General features: G+C 51.8%; 10 protein-coding genes across 10 annotated transcripts; 5 read left to right on the top strand and 5 right to left on the bottom strand.

Annotated features, from left to right (window-relative positions):
- Nucleotides 1–10: 10 nt before the first annotated feature.
- N0V89_008710 (uncharacterized protein) lies at nucleotides 11–1,303 on the bottom strand (the record flags this gene model as incomplete). The annotated part of the gene is made up of 1 exon (XM_056217463.1): nucleotides 11–1,303. The coding sequence occupies one exon, from the start codon at nucleotides 1,301–1,303 to the stop codon at nucleotides 11–13; it is 1,293 nt and encodes a 430-aa protein (XP_056069019.1).
- A 1,207-nt stretch (nucleotides 1,304–2,510) lies between these two features.
- On the top strand, nucleotides 2,511–3,171 carry N0V89_008709 (uncharacterized protein; the record flags this gene model as incomplete). Its single annotated transcript, XM_056217462.1, has 2 exons — nucleotides 2,511–2,802; nucleotides 2,879–3,171. The coding sequence occupies 2 exons, from the start codon at nucleotides 2,511–2,513 to the stop codon at nucleotides 3,169–3,171; spliced, it is 585 nt and encodes a 194-aa protein (XP_056069018.1).
- A 741-nt stretch (nucleotides 3,172–3,912) lies between these two features.
- N0V89_008708 (uncharacterized protein) lies at nucleotides 3,913–4,696 on the top strand (the record flags this gene model as incomplete). Its single annotated transcript, XM_056217461.1, has 2 exons — nucleotides 3,913–3,961; nucleotides 4,017–4,696. The coding sequence occupies 2 exons, from the start codon at nucleotides 3,913–3,915 to the stop codon at nucleotides 4,694–4,696; spliced, it is 729 nt and encodes a 242-aa protein (XP_056069017.1).
- Nucleotides 4,697–5,040: 344 nt separating this feature from the next.
- N0V89_008707 (uncharacterized protein) lies at nucleotides 5,041–5,784 on the bottom strand (the record flags this gene model as incomplete). Its single annotated transcript, XM_056217460.1, has 1 exon — nucleotides 5,041–5,784. One exon carries the CDS (start codon nucleotides 5,782–5,784, stop codon nucleotides 5,041–5,043), a length of 744 nt encoding a protein of 247 aa, XP_056069016.1.
- Nucleotides 5,785–5,848: 64 nt separating this feature from the next.
- Nucleotides 5,849–6,767, bottom strand: N0V89_008706 (uncharacterized protein; the record flags this gene model as incomplete). The annotated part of the gene is made up of 3 exons (XM_056217459.1): nucleotides 5,849–6,235; nucleotides 6,289–6,297; nucleotides 6,762–6,767. The coding sequence occupies 3 exons, from the start codon at nucleotides 6,765–6,767 to the stop codon at nucleotides 5,849–5,851; spliced, it is 402 nt and encodes a 133-aa protein (XP_056069015.1).
- A 3,444-nt stretch (nucleotides 6,768–10,211) lies between these two features.
- On the top strand, nucleotides 10,212–10,806 carry N0V89_008705 (uncharacterized protein; the record flags this gene model as incomplete). Its single annotated transcript, XM_056217458.1, has 2 exons — nucleotides 10,212–10,297; nucleotides 10,353–10,806. 2 exons carry the CDS (start codon nucleotides 10,212–10,214, stop codon nucleotides 10,804–10,806), a joined length of 540 nt encoding a protein of 179 aa, XP_056069014.1.
- A 1,049-nt stretch (nucleotides 10,807–11,855) lies between these two features.
- N0V89_008704 (uncharacterized protein) lies at nucleotides 11,856–12,686 on the bottom strand (the record flags this gene model as incomplete). The annotated part of the gene is made up of 4 exons (XM_056217457.1): nucleotides 11,856–11,867; nucleotides 11,980–12,338; nucleotides 12,390–12,426; nucleotides 12,477–12,686. The coding sequence occupies 4 exons, from the start codon at nucleotides 12,684–12,686 to the stop codon at nucleotides 11,856–11,858; spliced, it is 618 nt and encodes a 205-aa protein (XP_056069013.1).
- A 1,488-nt stretch (nucleotides 12,687–14,174) lies between these two features.
- N0V89_008703 (uncharacterized protein) lies at nucleotides 14,175–15,608 on the top strand (the record flags this gene model as incomplete). The annotated part of the gene is made up of 2 exons (XM_056217456.1): nucleotides 14,175–14,205; nucleotides 14,458–15,608. 2 exons carry the CDS (start codon nucleotides 14,175–14,177, stop codon nucleotides 15,606–15,608), a joined length of 1,182 nt encoding a protein of 393 aa, XP_056069012.1.
- Nucleotides 15,609–16,346: 738 nt separating this feature from the next.
- Nucleotides 16,347–17,868, top strand: N0V89_008702 (uncharacterized protein; the record flags this gene model as incomplete). The annotated part of the gene is made up of 2 exons (XM_056217455.1): nucleotides 16,347–17,181; nucleotides 17,471–17,868. The coding sequence occupies 2 exons, from the start codon at nucleotides 16,347–16,349 to the stop codon at nucleotides 17,866–17,868; spliced, it is 1,233 nt and encodes a 410-aa protein (XP_056069011.1).
- Nucleotides 17,869–17,913: 45 nt separating this feature from the next.
- N0V89_008701 (uncharacterized protein) lies at nucleotides 17,914–18,546 on the bottom strand (the record flags this gene model as incomplete). The annotated part of the gene is made up of 2 exons (XM_056217454.1): nucleotides 17,914–18,083; nucleotides 18,324–18,546. 2 exons carry the CDS (start codon nucleotides 18,544–18,546, stop codon nucleotides 17,914–17,916), a joined length of 393 nt encoding a protein of 130 aa, XP_056069010.1.
- Nucleotides 18,547–18,945: the final 399 nt, after the last annotated feature.

Raw genomic sequence — 18,945 nt, 5'->3', positions numbered from 1 at the left:
TGCTATCTTGCTAAGCCGCGAATGTGTCCGCACCGCTATGGTATCCTTCTCGAAAAATAAGACATCTGTGCTCACCGTCCTCATCTACCCACGCTCTAAACATACCACCACAGTTGAAATCAAAAACTACGGTGCTTTTGTTACCCACAAGCTCGATGCCAATGATACCACCAGTACCTTCATGTGTTCGCTGCCACCGGTCCCCTGCCGATTTTTGCAGCTCACCACTTGGTCCTGCCATCCAACTCAAGGCATTGGGGAGTGGTACCTTGGCGAAGCGTGACTTAGCAGCTGTCGTACGGCATGCATCCATGCGAAGAAAGCTATCTCCGTTCCCGGTGCCAGACATGCCAACCGCATGACGGATAGGTGAGGGTTGATCGAATAGCGGGGTACGAGATTTGGAGGCGCTTGGACTAGACACCAGCAAAGACAGCGCAGGAAGGCAATCTGCGAGAACGGTGCCAATGTCGCCTCGAGAGATCTTGTCAAGAGATGTCGAAGGACCTCGGATCTGTGATTTTTGTGCAACAGCCTCCCCGTACCATTCTTCGGCCCAGAAACCAGCGCCAATGGTCGGTGTATCGCCCACACGTCCAGATACCTTATTTGTGAGACCCCCCGTGGATGTCGCGACACAAATCGTGCCGAATTTATCAAGCACCACAGCACCGCAAGTGCCAAGAGGAATGTAGTTCGCTTTCTCCCAGTCACTCATCTCATTGATCGAGAGGCCTGCTTCTTCCTTCTTTGCTTCCTCTTCCAATCCTCTCTTGTGCTCGTCCCATCTTTGCTGAGTAAAGAAGTAGCTTGGCTCAACAATGTCTAAACCCCATTTCTCGGCCAGCCCTTCGATGAACGCACCGGAATATTGGCAGTGGTCTTGCGAGCCATCGCCTCCATCTTTCTCCCCTCGTATCAGCAGTTCTCGCGCAAGCTTGATAGGATTTTTGACATGCTGCAGCATCATGCATCCTACACCTCTCTTCCGGTATCCGTTCGACACCATGATGCTGCATTCGAGTTCATTTTTCCCTTCCCGTGAGAAAACAGCACCTCTGCCGGAATTGTAGAGTGGATCGTCTTCTAACGATGACACAGCAAATGTAGCAACATCGAGAGCTGTAGATCCTGGCTTTGAGAGAACCTCTACTGAGGAGGCTAAGATGCGCCGAAGTGAGGTTTGATACGCATCGTACTTCTCCCGTGGTAGCGAACGTTTGCTGAGATTGCCGGCTCCACCGTGGATAATGATCCGAGAGACAATCTCCTGCTGTGAGGGGCCACTCCGTTTCTCATTCATTGTCATGAAGGTTGTTGATGTTGGAAGATAAGCCGACACCAGACGTGGTTACCGTGAAACCCCGCGCGAAAGCCTGATGTGGCTAGCGCGATAGTCTTGCAGCTTCCCTCCTCCACCCCGAGCCACAACAACGCCAGGATGACCCTTGTTTCCCCTACTGAAGTGAACGGAGTCTTATTTTTCGGTTCAACCGTAGGTCTGCAGTACCAATATTCGCGACGGGACGAGTGCATATCTTGATCGCCTCCCGACCTAGCCTTACTCCGTGCGATATCCATCAGTCCACACAAAGACGAGCTATGAAGCTGACCCAATTGATCGTGAACTGAACAGCTTGAGTTCATCCTCACCTTACTCTTCGTCAGCCTCGGCCTTTGCGTTGAAGATGAGATCACTGAATACCACAACTTGCAAGCTTAGGGAGTTTCTTAGGGTCGAAATTTCGGACAACGTAATCTTGAGCCACAGATGGGGTGATGGAGAGTCACTTTGCGAGCATATTGGGCTGCACAACGAGAAGATACTATGCAAAGTTATTCCTGCAACAAGGGAGGCGCTGCTGGATAGATCAAAACAGCGGAAATAGAGTCAAGGCGCCTGGGAGGCAATCCTATTGATAGGCCGCACTGGAATTATATTGGCACCTCCATCCTCACAGGGACCAGGGACTGAGCTCCCATCGTTCGAGCTCGCCATAAGGATTTCGGCGTGTAATCACATCATCTCTCGGCATCAAGAGATATGTCCTGTCTATCTCAGACGCCGACCTTGGAGGTTCGTGATCATCGGCGTGGCAATGGAGAGGTGGCGGCAGGTTGCAGTAAGATCACCAGCATAGAGAATTGAGCATCTTGTAGGTATTTGCATTCGGCATATGCTCTTTGTATGAGATGGGGGGCCATCGGTGCTGTTTACCAATGAAATCCATATTCAGCCTTGCTTACGCTACCCCACCCTTCTTGGCCCCCGTCCATTCTCCTTTCTAGCTTTGCACTAGCAACACCAAAAGGGCCACTAAAACAACACATATAGACGCGCTTCCACCCAGCCTGGTCGACCGACGTCTCTTCTTGCCCTTCCTCCTACCTCAATTCGATCCGAAGCTATGACTTTCACGCTCACTGACACGACCACTCGAGCTTCTACTGACAGCGTGGCTCTCAGCTACAATGGCGACGCAAACACCCAAATTAGCCAAGATGTCACGATGTTCTATCCTACCGCTGAGACGGGATATCGCATCACTCGCGCCATTGTCCCTCAAGGAAGTAAGTTCCAGGTCGGCGCGCACTGGCATGAAGAATATGATGAGTACATGCGCGTGATCCAGGGTCGCTTGAAACTCAGACTGGGAAAAACGTGGAAAGTGTACACACCAGAAGATGGGGAAATCTTGATTGCGAAGGATGTCATACATGATCTTTGCAGAGCGGACAAAGATGCAAAACCGGGCGAGGACGATGAGGGTGATATGATCATAGAGGAACGGAGCGATCCTGGTATGCATTCCCAATCCAAGATCACATCATGGTGAATTCTAAGGATTGGTCACTCACTGACACCTTAGATCCGCAGTCGACGGCTCGAAGGAGCTCTTCTTCCGGCACGCGTTCTCTACTGTCACCGACAAAGCAGTCTTTGGATGGAAGTTGCCACTTCAGCAACTGCTTGTGCTCATGTACTCGGATACATACATTGAAACACTTCCGGGTCCAGCTGGATGGTATGCTACCCATGGTCTTTATGCGGTACTCAATCCACTGGCCAGATTGCTGGGGTTGAAACCATTCTACGACGAATATACACCAAGCAGGCTCGTGAATATTAGGATGGATATGGAGGGTGGAACAAAGAAGAAAAAGACTTGAGTTGTCTCAGGAACGGAAGCTGTTACACTGAATCGAACACGAATGCGTCGCGCATCGTAATGTCGACGGCGATATGTATGTGAGAGAAGGTGAACACGTCGTTGTGGGAATATGATCTCTTCTACTATTTGTCTTAGTGAAAGTTTGTTGCCGGCAGTCATGCGTCCCTTATATGGGTCTTCGCGATCTACTTCCCATGCATCTGCTTCGGAGGTGAGAGCATCATTACATAATTTAAGAAGTCCGAGGATGAACTGAGGAAGCATATATGGTCCCTATCCGCTGAAGTACCATTGAAAAAACACCACCAGTAGTGAAGGTCATCTGTAATGCTTGAAACCGGCGGATAGCTCTGTGCGCGTTTGGAGGTGCTGCTGCGGATGATCAGCCATTGCGACATGCGGCTTTCTGACGTGGGAGTGCTTGTAACAGGAACATGCCGCTTCGTTGGGAAATTATACTAAGTAGAATATGTTTAGCTCTGGCTCTAAGAAGGATAATAGCTTGTTTCTAGCTAAGGGTGCGGAATAAGCTTGACTTTCAGTAGTGGACAACGTATAGCTCAAGAGGCTCTGCAGTCTTGCAGCGAGACTCCTTTCATGCCGAAGTCCTGTTGTGGTTTAGCGTCCAGCTAAGCGAACAGTCACCCAGGCAAACACGACAATTCCTCAGCCGCACTTGAGTTCCGAACGCGTGAACTACTCACCAGTCTGCATATACAAGTCCGAAGCACCGGTCAGCATGGCAGATAACGACATACCGCAATCCCGCTTGCTGCAGCTGCCTGGAGGTAAGGAAACCCATCCGTACCGGGTAGCTGCCTAGAAGCTCACCATACCAACTAGAACTGCGTAACGGCATCTATGAGTACGCGCGTGAGGATGATACTGTTGGTGTCCATGTCGCACGAAGCCTTAATTCCACCGGAACAACACCCATGACTCGCACCCAGCCTTGGTTTCTCGGTCTGACGCAAACATGCCGCGCGATCCGCAAAGAGTTTCGACCAGTCTACATGGAGCACACCGTCTTCTCTATGCGCCTTCTTGGCGCCTATACTTTCATCGCAGCTTATGTGCCGTCGCACGTTGAAGTATTCTGTGGCAACGTGCTGATCAACTTCGATTACGGCTTAAGTCTTTTAGAGACAAATATCCTTCCCCTCTTACAGATTATGCGCAGGTTCTCCAGGCTCAGCGTCCGGGCAAATTGTTCCAACACTGGTTTCCGGGAAGATCTCGACAATCTGCTCAATGCGCGCGCCGGAGGATGGTTTGACGAAGACGTCCTTACCAAAGTCGTCCGTATCACAGTGAAGAAACGTGCACCATGCATTGCCATCACCTGGGATATCAAGTGCGCAGACACCAAGTCTGAGCTGTACTTGCCGAGGGACGCGACACTCTCCACCCGCCGGATGTGGCACGCAGCCTGTTTCGAGTGGCTGTCGGAAAAGGGCTTGGTGATGAACGAGCTGGCGGTGCTTTTCCGTCCCGTATGGTCTTCTGAAGGACGAGATCCCTGAGATAGCTGGTACACCCTCCCCAACTTGTAAGTGGACGAACGTTGCCAAAGTCCTTGTGCGCGGGATTGTTCTCACATTGGGTCAGTCTTGTTGAACATACCAATTCGTCTACAGGGTCAGACTGCTTTTGAGTAGCTCGCAGATTAGATTATGATAGTTCATGGATACAGGGCTGCAGGACTGACCGAGTTGCTTCGACTACCGGTGCCGAATTCCAAGACGCAAGCCTCTTCCATGTAGCTCGCGGCACGAAGGGGGAAGCACGACTCTGCGATCTCCCGTTGTAGCGGTGTCTGCTGATTGTGCATAGTGGAAATGAAATGGTATTAATGAGAGTATAGTGCTCAACCAAACCTGTTCCGACTTGAATTCCTCCTCTCCATGCTCGGCAGCGCTGTCAGTGGAGCTTGGCTCCCGCTTCTAACTCTCATTCCCATATCCTCGCTCTCCCTTGGTGGGCTAGAGCTGAACTGGTCTGGGGTAACCTCAACCGTGACACTATAGTCTTTCCGTACAGTGATGACCTGAGGTAAAGGTGGACTGAAGTTCCTTCCGTTATTTTGATATGTTGCTCTAGGCGGAGAAAGACCGTGCGTGCTTTGGATGGGCAGCAGTACCGCGCCGTCGTCAGTGTGTATCGATCCTCGTTCGACTTGTGTAGCATTCAAGCCAGCGGGATTGTAAGCATCCCCTTTCTCGAACGAACCTGGTTTTTCGCCAGGATGGAACTCATACTCCTCTAGCTGGATGAATTCTCTCTCGCTTTTCGAGCGATCACGACTGCGCAACATGCTCGCTTGGGAAGCCGCAGTCATAACATCTACGTGTCCGCCTTTGGACTTGGATATTGAAGGGAACGGACTGCCGCCTTTGGAGTTATATCCGTATCCGCCAGATGGTCCAGGATAGTAGCTGTTGGGCGATCGGGAGCTCGGGAATATGCGACGCTGAAGCGAGCGCACTGCCGGAAGGCAAGCGATGATGATACCAACGTGGACCTCCAACGTGGACCAATAACCGATGGGTGTGTAATCCCATGTAACATTATGCGAGTTGGCGAACTGGATCATGTACTTCAATCTGAGCATGCTGACGATGGTTACACTAGAACAGCGGTCAGTAAACCGATTAACGGATTTGCAATGCCGATGCCTACAAGCCTCCGCCTAAGAACATCAGCATGATGCCCGCCTTCTTTCGCCGTCCCATGGCCAGCCTGCTGAGCTCCTGCAGCGGCAAACATATGACCATAACGTCACCGACGATGTTGAGCGCTGCCGTCAACCATCCTAGAAGGTTTAGATTGAAGCATTTGCCGGGGTGCTCGTTGTCCCAACGTGTCCAGGCCAAATTGAGCGGCTTGCATTGGAAAAGCAGGGCTAGAACGGTACCCAAAATGTATCCGATGCAATATGCAATAGCCACCCATACTAGTTTTCGGAACCTGGGGTTTGGAAAGATGCGCAGGTAGAACAGGAGTATCGAGATCTTTGTCAGAGCGATTGAAGATAGGTATAGTGCTTCATCGAAGTAGTATATCTGCGAAAGCACATATAAGGATGACTTCTACGGTGAGCATCTCATGGACTTACATGTAAAATCTTCGTGATGTTATCGAAAGGCACCGTCCACATGTCTCTGCCGAGACCATCATTTGCAACTGCAGCGGTCAGCTTACCGGGTCTCATCGCATTATCCGGGAGCTGGACTTACGGACAACCGACAGGGCGGTAAGAGGTAGCACAGGTATCTGTTTTCGTCAGTCAAGTTCCGACTACGGAACGGAACTGAATCACCATTGTAGCCAAGATGCCCCAGTCATCCCAGCCCCATGTTCCACCGCAGCAGGGCATGCGCGCGAATGTCCTCAGTATGACGGCTAGAAGTGCAAATCCGCCTCCGATCATTCCGGCGTAGGAGACGAGTTTAGTATGATCACGCACCGGCAAGCCGTAAGCAGTGACGGTGAAATTCTTGGTAGCTTCGCAGGTCAGTAGGTGCGTGGAAGCAGCCGGATGAACGTACTCAATGACTCGCGTATGGTGCAATTGGATTGCACACACACCTCCATCTGCGCGTTCAATTGTGCATCATGCGCGATGCAGTAGAAGTCGGTCAATTCGCAAGTCGATTTTGATACCGAGCCGATAAGACATTTGATCTAAGAGCGTAAGCATTGGAATCTGTCTGTCAACGTCAATACTTACAGCGCAATCTGGTAAGGTTGTTAAAGCGGCCTGGAGAAGAGCACTGCTGTTTTGTGCGTAGACATGGATCGCAAGCATGCAGAGCAAAGCGAACAAACTGTTGAAACACTTCATGACGCCGATAGCGGTGGCCCTCCGCCGCCCACCTCACTCCACAGGCCTCAGTTGCTAGGCGACTCTTGTAGGTTACTGAGCTTTATACTTGTGTTCGTGTCGAAGGTTTCGAGAGCCTTCCAAGAGTGCTCGTATAGGAGTAATGGTGGTCTGCCCGCGTCGAGCCAGTACTGCTGTCACTTCTCACAGTGATAATGGTATCGTGTACAACAAAGACGGGGCTTGGTCACTGTGATATCAGAACGAACGGACGCCACGAGGTGGGCAATGTAAACTGGCAGCAATCAATGCTGTACGAGAAAGAAATCACAATAGTCAACGCACATATAAGCTTATGTGGGAGTAGAGTTTGTTCCTGCAGCACGCGGCTGGAGCTCGGGAGGCACGACCAACCGCAAGGGTACGAAGACATGGGGTTGTCTGTACATCCGCTTCGAATACCCCAGCCTGCCGTCTATGCAGGAGCCCACGGCCAATGAGTATGTAAGGAAAAGTGGACTTCCTTCGCTGGGACCATACCGTCAGGCGTCAGCAAGCTACGAAACGGTGGGGCACGGTCAAACGAGCTAGAGAATCGCTTCCCAATAGCGTGACGACGACACGACGATAAGCTCAATAGTGTGAATGCCTTCAGGATCCCAAGAGTTTCAATGGAAGCTTTTTCACACATATGGAGTGCTCATGAATCTAGGAGAAGTACGAATTAGGCAATTACCATGAAGTTTCGAGGGCGACTGGGGTAGAGACCCATCAAGCTCGCAAGCGACCCTGAAGCAGTTTGGGTAAATGACGATCTATCGGGGTAACTTCCCAAAGTTCTCTGAGCTGACCGGAGGTGCGGCAATGCATCGCGTCTGCGGTAGTTGTGCAGAACGGAACCGACGTGACGGTATCTTGATACCACAGAAAGGGGCCAGACTGAAGGCGACTTTGATTTCTAGATGGCCTTGCTTCCGAAGGATGCTTCCGAAGGAACACAGATTGCTGGGCCAAGCTTCCTGCCGCACTGCTTGTTCTGCGCAGTCCTTCACCTTGGCGTCGCAGTCGTCCACCATGTGTGGAATGTTGGCGAAAATTAGCGTTTCGATGTCCAGTTCACGCTGGTGACGAAGATCGTCTCCGCCTAAATTCTGGCTACTGCAGGGGGGGACTGTTTCCAGAAGCGATCCAGCTCAACAATGTTCAATGACGACCTTCGCGCATCTCCATGGTCTGACGAGCTCCAGAGAGTGAGCTCCAAAGAGTCAAATCCAAAGGGAAGATGTGTCAAGAGCTCGCATGTGCCATGCTCTGTGATATCCTCCAGGTTCGTCTGAATGCTCCAAGCAGGTCCGTTGCGGCACACGTGACGTCGCTTGTCGCTTGCAATGCGCACGGGGCAGCCAACTAATGCCTCAAGCAGTGACTCCCTGTCAGCTTGACACACACAGTGGAATGACTTTCGTCGCAAGGTTTCGGCCGTCTCCAAGAAGAAAAAAACGGGAGCATCGGGAACCGAACGTTCGGACCTCTGCAGATGGGGGTGCGGCGCGGCGAGGAACTTCCTCTTCATCAGCATACGACTTTGTGTTGAGGCGAGCTGGAAAAGGACGAGATGGTGATTTATCCGACAACAACCGGTAATGACCTCCTCTAAACTCTCTTTATAGCGCCTTCCACCTCTACAGGTTGTTTCCAACGCCAAGTCGTTATTTCCCTGCAACTCGTGGAGGGCCTTGCATATCTGCCGGTTGGCTTTGATCGTGTTGGGCTACCTTGAGCATCCAGGTTTGTCCTCGCGTCCTCGAAGAAAGATCATCTTCCCTTCGCGGATAGACGTATTCACGCGCCCCAAGCCTCCGACGCGTACTGTTGGTAAATGTCATGACACCTTCCTGATTTGAACAGCTCGTGTTCTGCATCGGGAGTCGGATCATGAGCCGCGAGCGCTAGACCCTAGGCAGTATTCATCCACACGATGAAGTTATTTCAGCCACTTCAGCGCCGCTACGCCGCATGTTTCGATTTCGATGCCGCAGTGGTGAACCCGCGAGCGCGACGCAGGCTCCACATAGCGGTATACATGGTGCCAGGCTTCCTTTACCCACCGCCGAGTCAATCACTCTTCGCTCGGACGAGAAGCAGGCCAGGCCTCCATCCCTATGCTTCAATGTTTGGAAATTTTGCTGCAGGAGTCCCAGTTATACATATTAGATTGATCCCTGCTATGGGCGTTCGTTTAGGTCGCAATACGGACAACTCCCCTAGCTCACGGGCTGTGCAGTACCTCATTGCTCTCCGGCTGTAATCGGGCAGAATGGTCGTTGTTGATAGAACAGGCTATACATACTCGCAACCGCTCGGTCGGCCGTCAATGGGGAAATGAGTCAGCAAAATCTGGACTCAAGCGATACATGTGTTCTTGTGGCGAGGAGAATCGGCCTTAAACACGGAAAGATAGCGGAGGGGGGCACTCCGACTCAAATGACTCAAACAGTGTGAAGATTGTACCCATGATCAATCTGCCAGACACATGCCTCAAATTCAACCAAGAATCTCTGATCAAAAAGTAGTTATGCGGTTAACAGAAACTATAATATACCGTTCATTACGAGTCCAGCAATCGCCTCTATCCTGAGCGTGTGGTATGTCTCAGTGTCGTGGCTACATTTCGTATTTGCATCCTTACATTCGAAGCCAGAAGCACATTTGATGGCGATGAAGGGTTGCCTAAGGTTCTCGGCTCATTTGCCGTCATGCTGTGGGGGTACATCTGTTGCTTCAAATTCAAGGTCATGGTATGACCAGTTGAAGCAAATTTAGGTATCGTATTCGTTTACCTGAAAATCAACGAGAGGAGACGCCGAAGGCTTGTTGAGTGTAAAGGACAGGTGAAAGCAATGACTGTAGGAACACGTAGATGACGCTCATTTAAGCGCCTAGGTTTCTGGAGCGCCATGCATACAGGCCTCTCACTGAATTCGAAGTCGGGTTATCAACACGAGGTCGGAAGAGAGACATGAAGAATCGGTCCTACTTGTATATATAAGCACGACACCAGAATGCAGTACTCTGACGTGAGAGCGACTAGCTCCCGCCCCTTGACGCATCCCCGCACGCCTCCTTCTATCCTTATTTAAACACCAATGACGCCCCCTAGCGGGGTTCCGCTGCGCCCATGCATCATCGCGCAGCAACCATACTCCAACCTCGCAATGGTAAAAGTCCTCGAGAATCGCATTGTAGACCTTGATCTACTACCCGGCACAAAGGAACAGCGGGAAGCGGTGAGGCGCACGAAGTAAGTATTACATATGGCATTTGTTTGTGCGGGGCACAAGTGCTGATGTAACCAGGCAGAAAGAAGAGGAGGACGAGGACGCGTGGTCGTCTTCCGATGAGTACGATCAGGGTGCACTTGCACATGCCCAACACGCCGCGACGGCACTCTCGAGCTCAGTAGGAGGCGCTGTAAAAGGTGTTGTTGACACTGCAGGCAATACTGTGCACGCTTTGGGCGCCGGCGTCTTCGGGACCGTGACCGGCTTGGGTAAAGGACTGGGTAACGCAGCAGCGTACAGTGGGAGCGCGATTGGGAAGACCTTCCAGTTCGGAGACCAGCATAGAGGCAACAATGAGGAATATGAGGGATTGTCGAGCGAGGAGACAAAGAAAGCGAAGCACGAGGCGAAGAGACGGGGAAAGTTGAGTGAGAAAGAGAGGTGGAAGTTGGAGGAAGAGGAGTTGGTAGAAGAGCAGAGGCGGTATGAGAAGCACCGGGTGATAAAGATGGAGTCGAAACATAATTGAACTGTATTGCTCAATCGTTTGGAGGAAACAAGAGTTACTGTGTTTGATTTAATGCGAGACGGATTTGGATGAGTAACTCTGCACTACGGAATGAAATGCTCACATCGATCTTAATCTGCCAGCGGTTTTTACTATTTTACTTAACCGGATATGATGTATTCAACGGATGAAATGTCCACGTCAATTGAGCGAAGACACGAAACAGAAAACAGAAAACAGAAAACAGAAAACAGAAAACAGAAAACAGAAAACAGAAAACAGAAAACAGAAAACAAATCGGAATTTGGGTATCAGGAACTTTGATTTAAAGCTGTGAGCATTTGTGGGCCCTAAGATCTCGGCACAGCGGAGGTTTCGGTGTTCGCGTCACGCCTCGATAATGTAACATCCCCCAGCGTCGGTTAGGTTGATTCAAGACCAACTTTGCCATGTCGGTCTCTTTCCTTGAGACGTGTGAGGGCTTTTTGGAAGCGGTAGCAGAGCTGCAGGATATGGTGACGGCATTCGAGGCAACGCTTGTATATTCTCTTGGCTGGGTGAGATCGAGCCCGGTTGCTCTTTTGGTGGCGATTGCGTTCGGAACGCACTCAGCTCAATGTTTTCTAGGTTGGGATATATCGTGGCGATTGAGCTTCGCTTGGAAGCAGGAGGCTTGGCCACGTAGGTTTCTTGCTGATGTAGGGCGTCGTCATTACTACGCACTGACTCAGGATAGGGCTCGGAAATATGACCATACTGGCGATACTGCTGACTAGATCTCCACATTGACACTTTTGAATACGTCGATGCTGAAAATGATGACTGTTCCGGTTTTTTTGCCGAGAATTTGGTGCTAGAGTTCTTCGTGTTGGATCTGGATCCTGAACTCGATGTCTTTATCCGGAGGACTTGCTTGAAGAACACCTTCAGAGCTGGGGCGTTGGCACAAATTGCGCCGATGTGAACCTCGAGCAACGCCCAAGTCCAAACATGCCATGCAGTCCAGGTAACATCATACGTCTCGAAGAATATTTGCCAGGAGTAGTATGAACGTAAAGCCCCAATCGCGACTACTCCATAGCCTATTGCAAAAATGCCGAACAAGGCGACCTTTTGCCGAACCGGGATCTGTAAACGCCAATATAGAAAAGTTGGCAGGATAGCAGTGAGCAAGTCCTGAGCGCAAGAGATGACGGCAGCGGAGAAAACGTCTGCGCCTTCATTGAAGCACTTGTACTTGTACCCCTGCGCAACCTTTATGATGTCGGATTGTTCCCAGAACGCGGAGATGGGTTGGCAGCCAAATATCGGCACGAGAGTGAATGCGATAGAGTTAGCCGTTATGAAGACTATGGTAAGTCTGGTTGCCCAGCGGAAGGTATTCGAAACAGCACGTGAACCCAGACGCTTGTAAAATAGAAGGATGGAGACCTTGATCAGACCTGAAGCAAGACAGAAAGTGGATTCAATCGCCATGACGTATTTGCGTTGTATTATGTAGAAGTGCGGCTGCACATCCCAGACGTGCTTGTTGAAGTGGTAAACATCCGCCGCTTTTCAAGGTCAGTATGACACTGTTTTCGTCCAAGAGAAAAGAAGCATACCTAGAGGAATGAGGACTGTCAGAGCAACCAGCGGTACCTAAACACATCAGCGAGGCGCAAGATACGCATTGACATCATTGCACATACACTCGCTGCTATCATCAACCAATCGTCCAAGCCGGCATGTTGTTGTATGCGGATTCTCACCCACAGTCTGGCGAATAGAAGGAGCATGGTGAGAGGGCCAAGAACGCATGCTAGTATAGTCGCGACCTTCGGGCGCGTGACGGGGCCGACGTAGTTCGGTGTTGGCCATGATAGAACTACAGACAAAGGAGGGTGTATACCGCCGGGCATGATGGTAGTTGCCGGTTTGCGGCTCTCGAGTACTAGTCAGACTTCAACAAGCAAGTAGGTTGACTGCCGGTTGCGAAGTAGGGGCATGCCTGCCACAAGTGCATATTGTCTGGTATGGCCAGATCCGGATCCTTGGATCGATATTAGAGCGGAGCTGTCATTGTAGAAGAGGTCGACTTTTGTTCCTTAAAAGTAAGCAACGAACCAAGCCAACCATCAGATCCTAAGTTTTTGCCAGGTTCAAAACCGGAACTGTAGCGACGGCAAAGGTAGCACTTCGGACAGGATCTGTGGTACGACTTGAACGACCAGGTGCAGCAGAATACCAGCGATATCGAACGCCACAGCTATGCACCTGTGTCCCCGTTTGATGCTGGGCCTGACGGAATAGCATCGAACGGAACACCCGCAATGTAAGACCTAACAACGATTGGACACTGAGGCATATTCTCGGTGTCCAATCTAGTCATCTGGGTTGCTTTTTCGCGACGAGTTTCGAGACCTGTAGCTGCTGCAGATGATGTTGTTTTTGGTTTAGCTTGACTTACACAAGTATCCTCTTACAGTTAACCTTTGGCGCCGGGTGGTGCGGTTTGCCGGGAGTTTACGACGCGCTGTCCTGCACGTTGTTGCTATATGCGCAATTTGCAGAGGTGGATGCATACGTATGCGTGCGATGCAAGGAATCTTCCGAGATTCCGTTAAACCAAAATTCGATCACTTGCTGTCCGATTCGAAAGCAGCAAGCCACAGGCCGTTCACAGATGGACTTTACGGTGCAACCAGACAACAATTCAACGAGCAAGGAACGCCGGTCCCATTTTCGAGTAAAAGGCTGCAAGCGAGTAGGGGTGTATTTCATGGCTGATTTGGCCGCATCCCAGCATTGTGGTCTTGCCGAGAAGACGCATACAAGTCGCCGAGCTGTACTCCCTACGCGAGAACGAGGAAGTCTTCCACGCACTTCTTGCAAGCGTGTCGTATGACATTGCGAGTTATTTGATATCTTGATTTCTGTCGACTTCCGGATAAGATGAGTTAAGGTAAATGTGAGACATGGCTCAAGAGGCTCTTCTGGAGCTGGGAATTAGGTGGCGATTGGCAGTTGGCTCGCCTGAACGGTGACAAGTCGTAACAACAAGAGAGTCTGAGCCAATGGCATGGCAGGAGTTTGCTGGGAGAGCAAGTCATCGTTGGCAACAAGCAGCTGTTCATGCGTGGTGTCATTGCGATTTGCGTGCCCGCCCCACGACGCACGGCTTTCGCAACGGATACCGCGTTAAGGCCGACCATAGGCGCCCTATTTCACTGCACTGCCTCCGACGGCGCAATCTACAACGGCTGGGTGTAGTAAGACATCACTGTGTCAGCCACAAACACTTCGACATTGTACGCATCCCAAGAACCAACAGTGCTATTATGTCTTCTGTCTTAGACAAAGCGTGCAAGCGAGCTGTCAGCCCCGGGTCTGAACGTTTACTCGCGGGCATGGCGCTAGCTGCTGTTGGCGGTATCAACGGTAGGACATCGATTCATTCCTTTTCCTGACACGTTCGCGCTGCACAAACACCCCATCTCCACAATTCCCATGTCGCGCAAAAACAGAAATAGGATTGGCGAGACGGCAATTGTCTATGGGTTAACGAGCTGATGCAAGTAGGGCAGTCACTTGGCTGGCAGGAGAGCTGCCAATCCTCTATGTCCTGACCCTGCGGCTGTCACAACAAACAACCCCTAGCATACATCTGAAAACATACTGAGCAGTGCGCAGATGGAGAAGTGGAAAAAGAAGACTTCCTCGCTGCATACGGCACCTTCGAGCTCGATCCTTCGTCGCAGGCATTCACGACCAAGACACCAATGTGGTTCGCCTCTATGACCAAATTCGTCACCTCTGTAGCAGTCCTGCAGTGCATCGATCGTGGTTTGTTTGGGCTTGAATCATCCGATGACGTAGATCGACTTCTACCCGAATGGAGTCAGCCCCAGATCCTAGCGGGCTTCGAAGATGGACAGCCTGAGTTGCAAAATGCAAAAGAGAAAATCACTGCAGGCAGGCTCATATCGCACACCTCCGGTCTAGCGTACGATTTCCATCCGGGACTGCTCCTGAAATGGCGTCAGTCGCGTGGAGAAGGACCCAGAGCAATGCGCGGCACGATTCCCGATGTCTTCACAACTCCGCTCTTGTTTGAACCAGGCACTGGATGGGACTACGGGCCAGGCCATGATGTTGCCGGGCTTATGGTCGCTAGAGCCAACAACTGCACGCTGGAGGAATATATGCGTGAAAACATTTTCGACGTACTCGGAATGGACGACACAACGTTCGAGCCCCGCGCTCACCATGATGTTGCTGCACGGCTGCCACCCATGGTCGGTCGACCTTTGCCTGATGAGCCGTTAAGTGACGAGATCGCATCCTTGAACAGCACAAGGAACCTTATGCTCGACCATAAGGATCAGTACGGTAGTGGCGGCTTGTTCAGCACAGCGGAAGACTACCTCAAGTTGCTGAAGTCCATCCTGCGCAACGACGGCCAGATCCTGAAACCGGAAACTGTAGACACCTTGTTTGTGTCTACAATGTCGCCCTCATCTGATGCCGCGCTCAATATCACCCTCGCAAATCCCGCCATGGCTGCCGCCATGATTCCAGGCGAACCCATCGTCGGAAGCCCGGGGGCTGGAGAATGGACGCATGGTCTCTTAGGCTTGATCGGGTTGATAAGCAAAGAAGGAGGGTTGCAAGCTGGATGGACACAATGGGGTGGTGCACCCAACCTGAAATGGTGGATCGACAGGAAGGGGAATTCCTGCGGTATTTTCGCGACACAGTTGAGCCCGCCAGGTGAAAAAAGACATCAGCCTATGACACATCTCTTCCAGCAAGAGATGGCAAAGCGATATCGAAGACCTTGAGAAGGCGGTGCCTGTTAGTACAGTCGTAGCTGCCAGCTTGAGCGCCACCCAATCCGAAAGCCAACCTGCCGCTGCCCTAGATGCGCCAGCCCGATGCAGTGCACGCCTTCCTCTCTCGTCTTGGCCATCACGGCGTCGTCATAGTTCACTCGCAGATGGAAGGCAGCAGCGAACAGCCTGCTACTGACATCTCTTCCCACCCAGTAGTCCTCTGTTCTCCCTTCACACCCGCACCCGAGCATTTTTTTGCACGTCTATTTCTCAGTATAACTCAAATCGGACAGCAATAGACGCTCCAAGATGCGTTCGACGATGATGCTGGCCCATGTCGGCGCGGCAGCAGCATCTGCCATTCTGCCACAGGCCTTTCCCTTTCGTAAGCAGCCTCAGACATTGCCATGCCTCACACGCAGATCAGCCGCTGATCAGTATCCATAGTTCCCCGCGATTCTTTGGTGCCCTACAACTTCACGCTTTGGGCCAGGACCCACAGTCACCAACGTGGTAGCGTGCATCAGCTTGCGGATGGCCAAAACAGACTTGGCGACGGCAACATCCCTATGGGTTGGTTTACCTTATGGCCTGGCAGCGGAATTATCGACAGTCATGGACGTGGCTGTATTGCAACGCCAGGCCCAACGAACCAGTTCCAGTGCGACGAGGGAGTTGAGCGTGAGTACTCATTCGCGCCCTATCGGCCGACGTTTTCTGCGCCAGGACTTTAGACATACGCTAACAATGCCTGAAGCAATGCCTGAATTCGACATTAGTTGCGAAGGGAACCTGATGTTCAACGGATCCCGCGACTTTTGGGCTTGTGCAGTGGACGACTACGGCATCCAAAACTTATACACTGAACCGGTGCCTAACCAGCTCAAGTGCATCTACGTAACCGTAATGGCAAGGATCGAGGATGGCGATGTTCCGACATATACTGGCTGCAAGAAGAGCCCTCTCGAACCATACTGGATCTGGCCGTGGGACAAGTTTTACAACAACTCCCTTCCTGCTCAGCCCAGCACCCCCGAGGGCATATCTCAAATGGCCAGTTATCTCAAGGACAATCAGCACGCTGCTTCCAATGCAACCACGGAGAGACCCAAGGGGAAGCTCGGTGTTCAGTCTTCAGACGGACGCTGCGGCGCACCGACTGGATTCCACTGCTTCGGAAAAACCGACGGGCCATGCTGCAGCCCTCACGGGTGGTGCGGTTTCTCTCCTCTTCATTGCGGCGCTGGATGTCAAGGCGATTTTGGCATCTGCGACGGCTCATCTTCTGGAAAGGCACCAAATGGCACATCGACTTCTAGCAAGGTAGCCAGCACAGCTTCTCCCATCGGCAACGCTCTCAATGGCACTTCTAGCAAGGCACTCAGCAAGACTTCCTCTCCTGGAAAAGCGCCCAGCAGCACTTCTAGCAAGGCATCCAGCAAGACTTCCTCTGCCGGCAAAGCGCCAAGCAGCAGCGTTTTGGCTTCTCTTAAGGCATCTGCGACATCTGCACTTAAGCAAGGCGCGCTTTCTCCTGACGGACAGTGTGGTGGTCATGGTGGTTACGATTGCAATGGTTTTGGTGCAGGTTCCTGTTGCAGCTCGGCCGGGTGGTGTGGTTCTTCGCCCATTCATTGCGGCTCTGGGTGCCAGCCTCGTTTCGGCTCGTGCGGAAACTCGTCGTCCAGCGCGGCCGCCCCGGCCAAGTCCAAGGCAAGTGAAGTCCCGTAGGAAGCGAGCTAGAGGCTCATTTTGCCCCCCAATACATGGCACAATCTTCGTGATGCGGCTCTTTGCTGATCTCCTACTCAAGCCTTCCGAAACCGCCATTTCTCCGACGTACATGCCAAAGCCCCTGCCTTCTCGACCAGAATTCAACAACGGCACGTATCCTTCTCCGCTGGATTGCAGCGATCCTGCCAATGCGCAGAAGTGTGGGGACAAGTTTGTTGCCTACGGCTGCCCGCACGATTTGGAGGGTACCTTCGAGTCGCCTCAACTCATGGTTACGGTGGATAAAGCGCATCCCGACAAAGCGCTTGACAACAGGTTCGATGGCACTATTGGCGATGAGTACTGTACCTTGTACAACTTCGATGTCCGCGCCAGCAATGCAGGCAAGAAGTGCTCGTTGGTCTGGCTCTTCCCTGAGACAGAAGAGGAGGACCTGGAGCCGCCGGTCTTCGATGCCCACGGTGGATCGAATTCACCCGTACTGATGGAGTTCTGGCATGTTGGTCAACCTGCAAGCCATGGCTTGACTTGGTAAGTGGCTACAAGTTCCACGTTGATCTACAGTCGTGTCCTAATCCATTCATAGGAACCGCGTTGGCCCGAGAAAGATTGTTGCGGCGGGCCCAGTCCGCCCCGGGTTCAGCTGCAGCGCAAAGACGGTGCCGTGCACCGCTGATTTTGAGCATACCTTCATGGTCTGCGGACAGAACTTCTCCCTCAAGTACGCCCAAGACCCCAAATCGTCGAAACCTATGGGGCTGTACATCCGTACCTGTTAGGCTTTGGTGGTTGCCTATGCCGTGGAGGGTGCGGTCAGTGAGAGCACTTGTATCCGCCGGCAATCATGCTTTTCCATTACGCGGTAGGCCAGTGTCCTGTTCTTATTGTTCCTGTATCGCAGATCGTGTGTAGATATTGTTTTGTTGTTTGTTTGATTCTGTCCCATTCTCAGCCGTGTTATTTTCCACGTTGTCTGTGACCATGCCGTACCGTCTTCAGTTTCATCATCTTCGGTGTTGCTGGCACGTACCTTCTGACGTATGGGCTGCCCAGGTGCTGTGGGTTGGTTGGTAGCGTCGACCGGCTCGTATGCTTGGGCTGACGGATCACCCCAGTTGGCAGTAGCGTCCGCTCTCTGCCTGACGTAATCGCTCAACTGCCCACCATCTGCGCCGGATCCAGCGGCGCGTTTCCACCAAGGTGGATTTTGCATCCCAATGACCCGCACCGGACTCTTGAACAGCCCGCGTCGTTCATTGATCTTGCGGCGGCGCCGGCTTTAACACTACCAAACATGGCTTACTCACCAAAGGTCACCGCCCAATTGCCGTTCTGTGACCGACGTGTACCAAGTAACATTGCTTACCTGCACATTGAGCAGCACACGTTGCTTTGTCACTGCCCGAATCTGCTATCGCCACTGTTCGCACGAGCATCATCCTTTGCTCGAGCAGTGGTGAGGTAGCTGGCTTCCTATATTTCTTTACCCTCTGTATTCTAATTCTCCATTTCCCTTTGCATATCGTGCGGTGAACACGCGGGAATTGGCCGGCAAGCTCAAGATTGCGTCGACTGTTTTCCTATACTACGCTACCTCCTCGATTCGTAGAAC

The sequence above is a fragment of the Didymosphaeria variabile genome, assembly GCF_027946475.1.
Source record: "Didymosphaeria variabile strain IMI 356815 chromosome Unknown scaffold_6, whole genome shotgun sequence".
Taxonomy (NCBI): domain Eukaryota; kingdom Fungi; phylum Ascomycota; class Dothideomycetes; order Pleosporales; family Didymosphaeriaceae; genus Didymosphaeria; species Didymosphaeria variabile.
The sequence above is the reverse complement of the archived record's forward strand: the minus strand, read 5'-3'. Positions and strand labels throughout refer to the sequence as shown.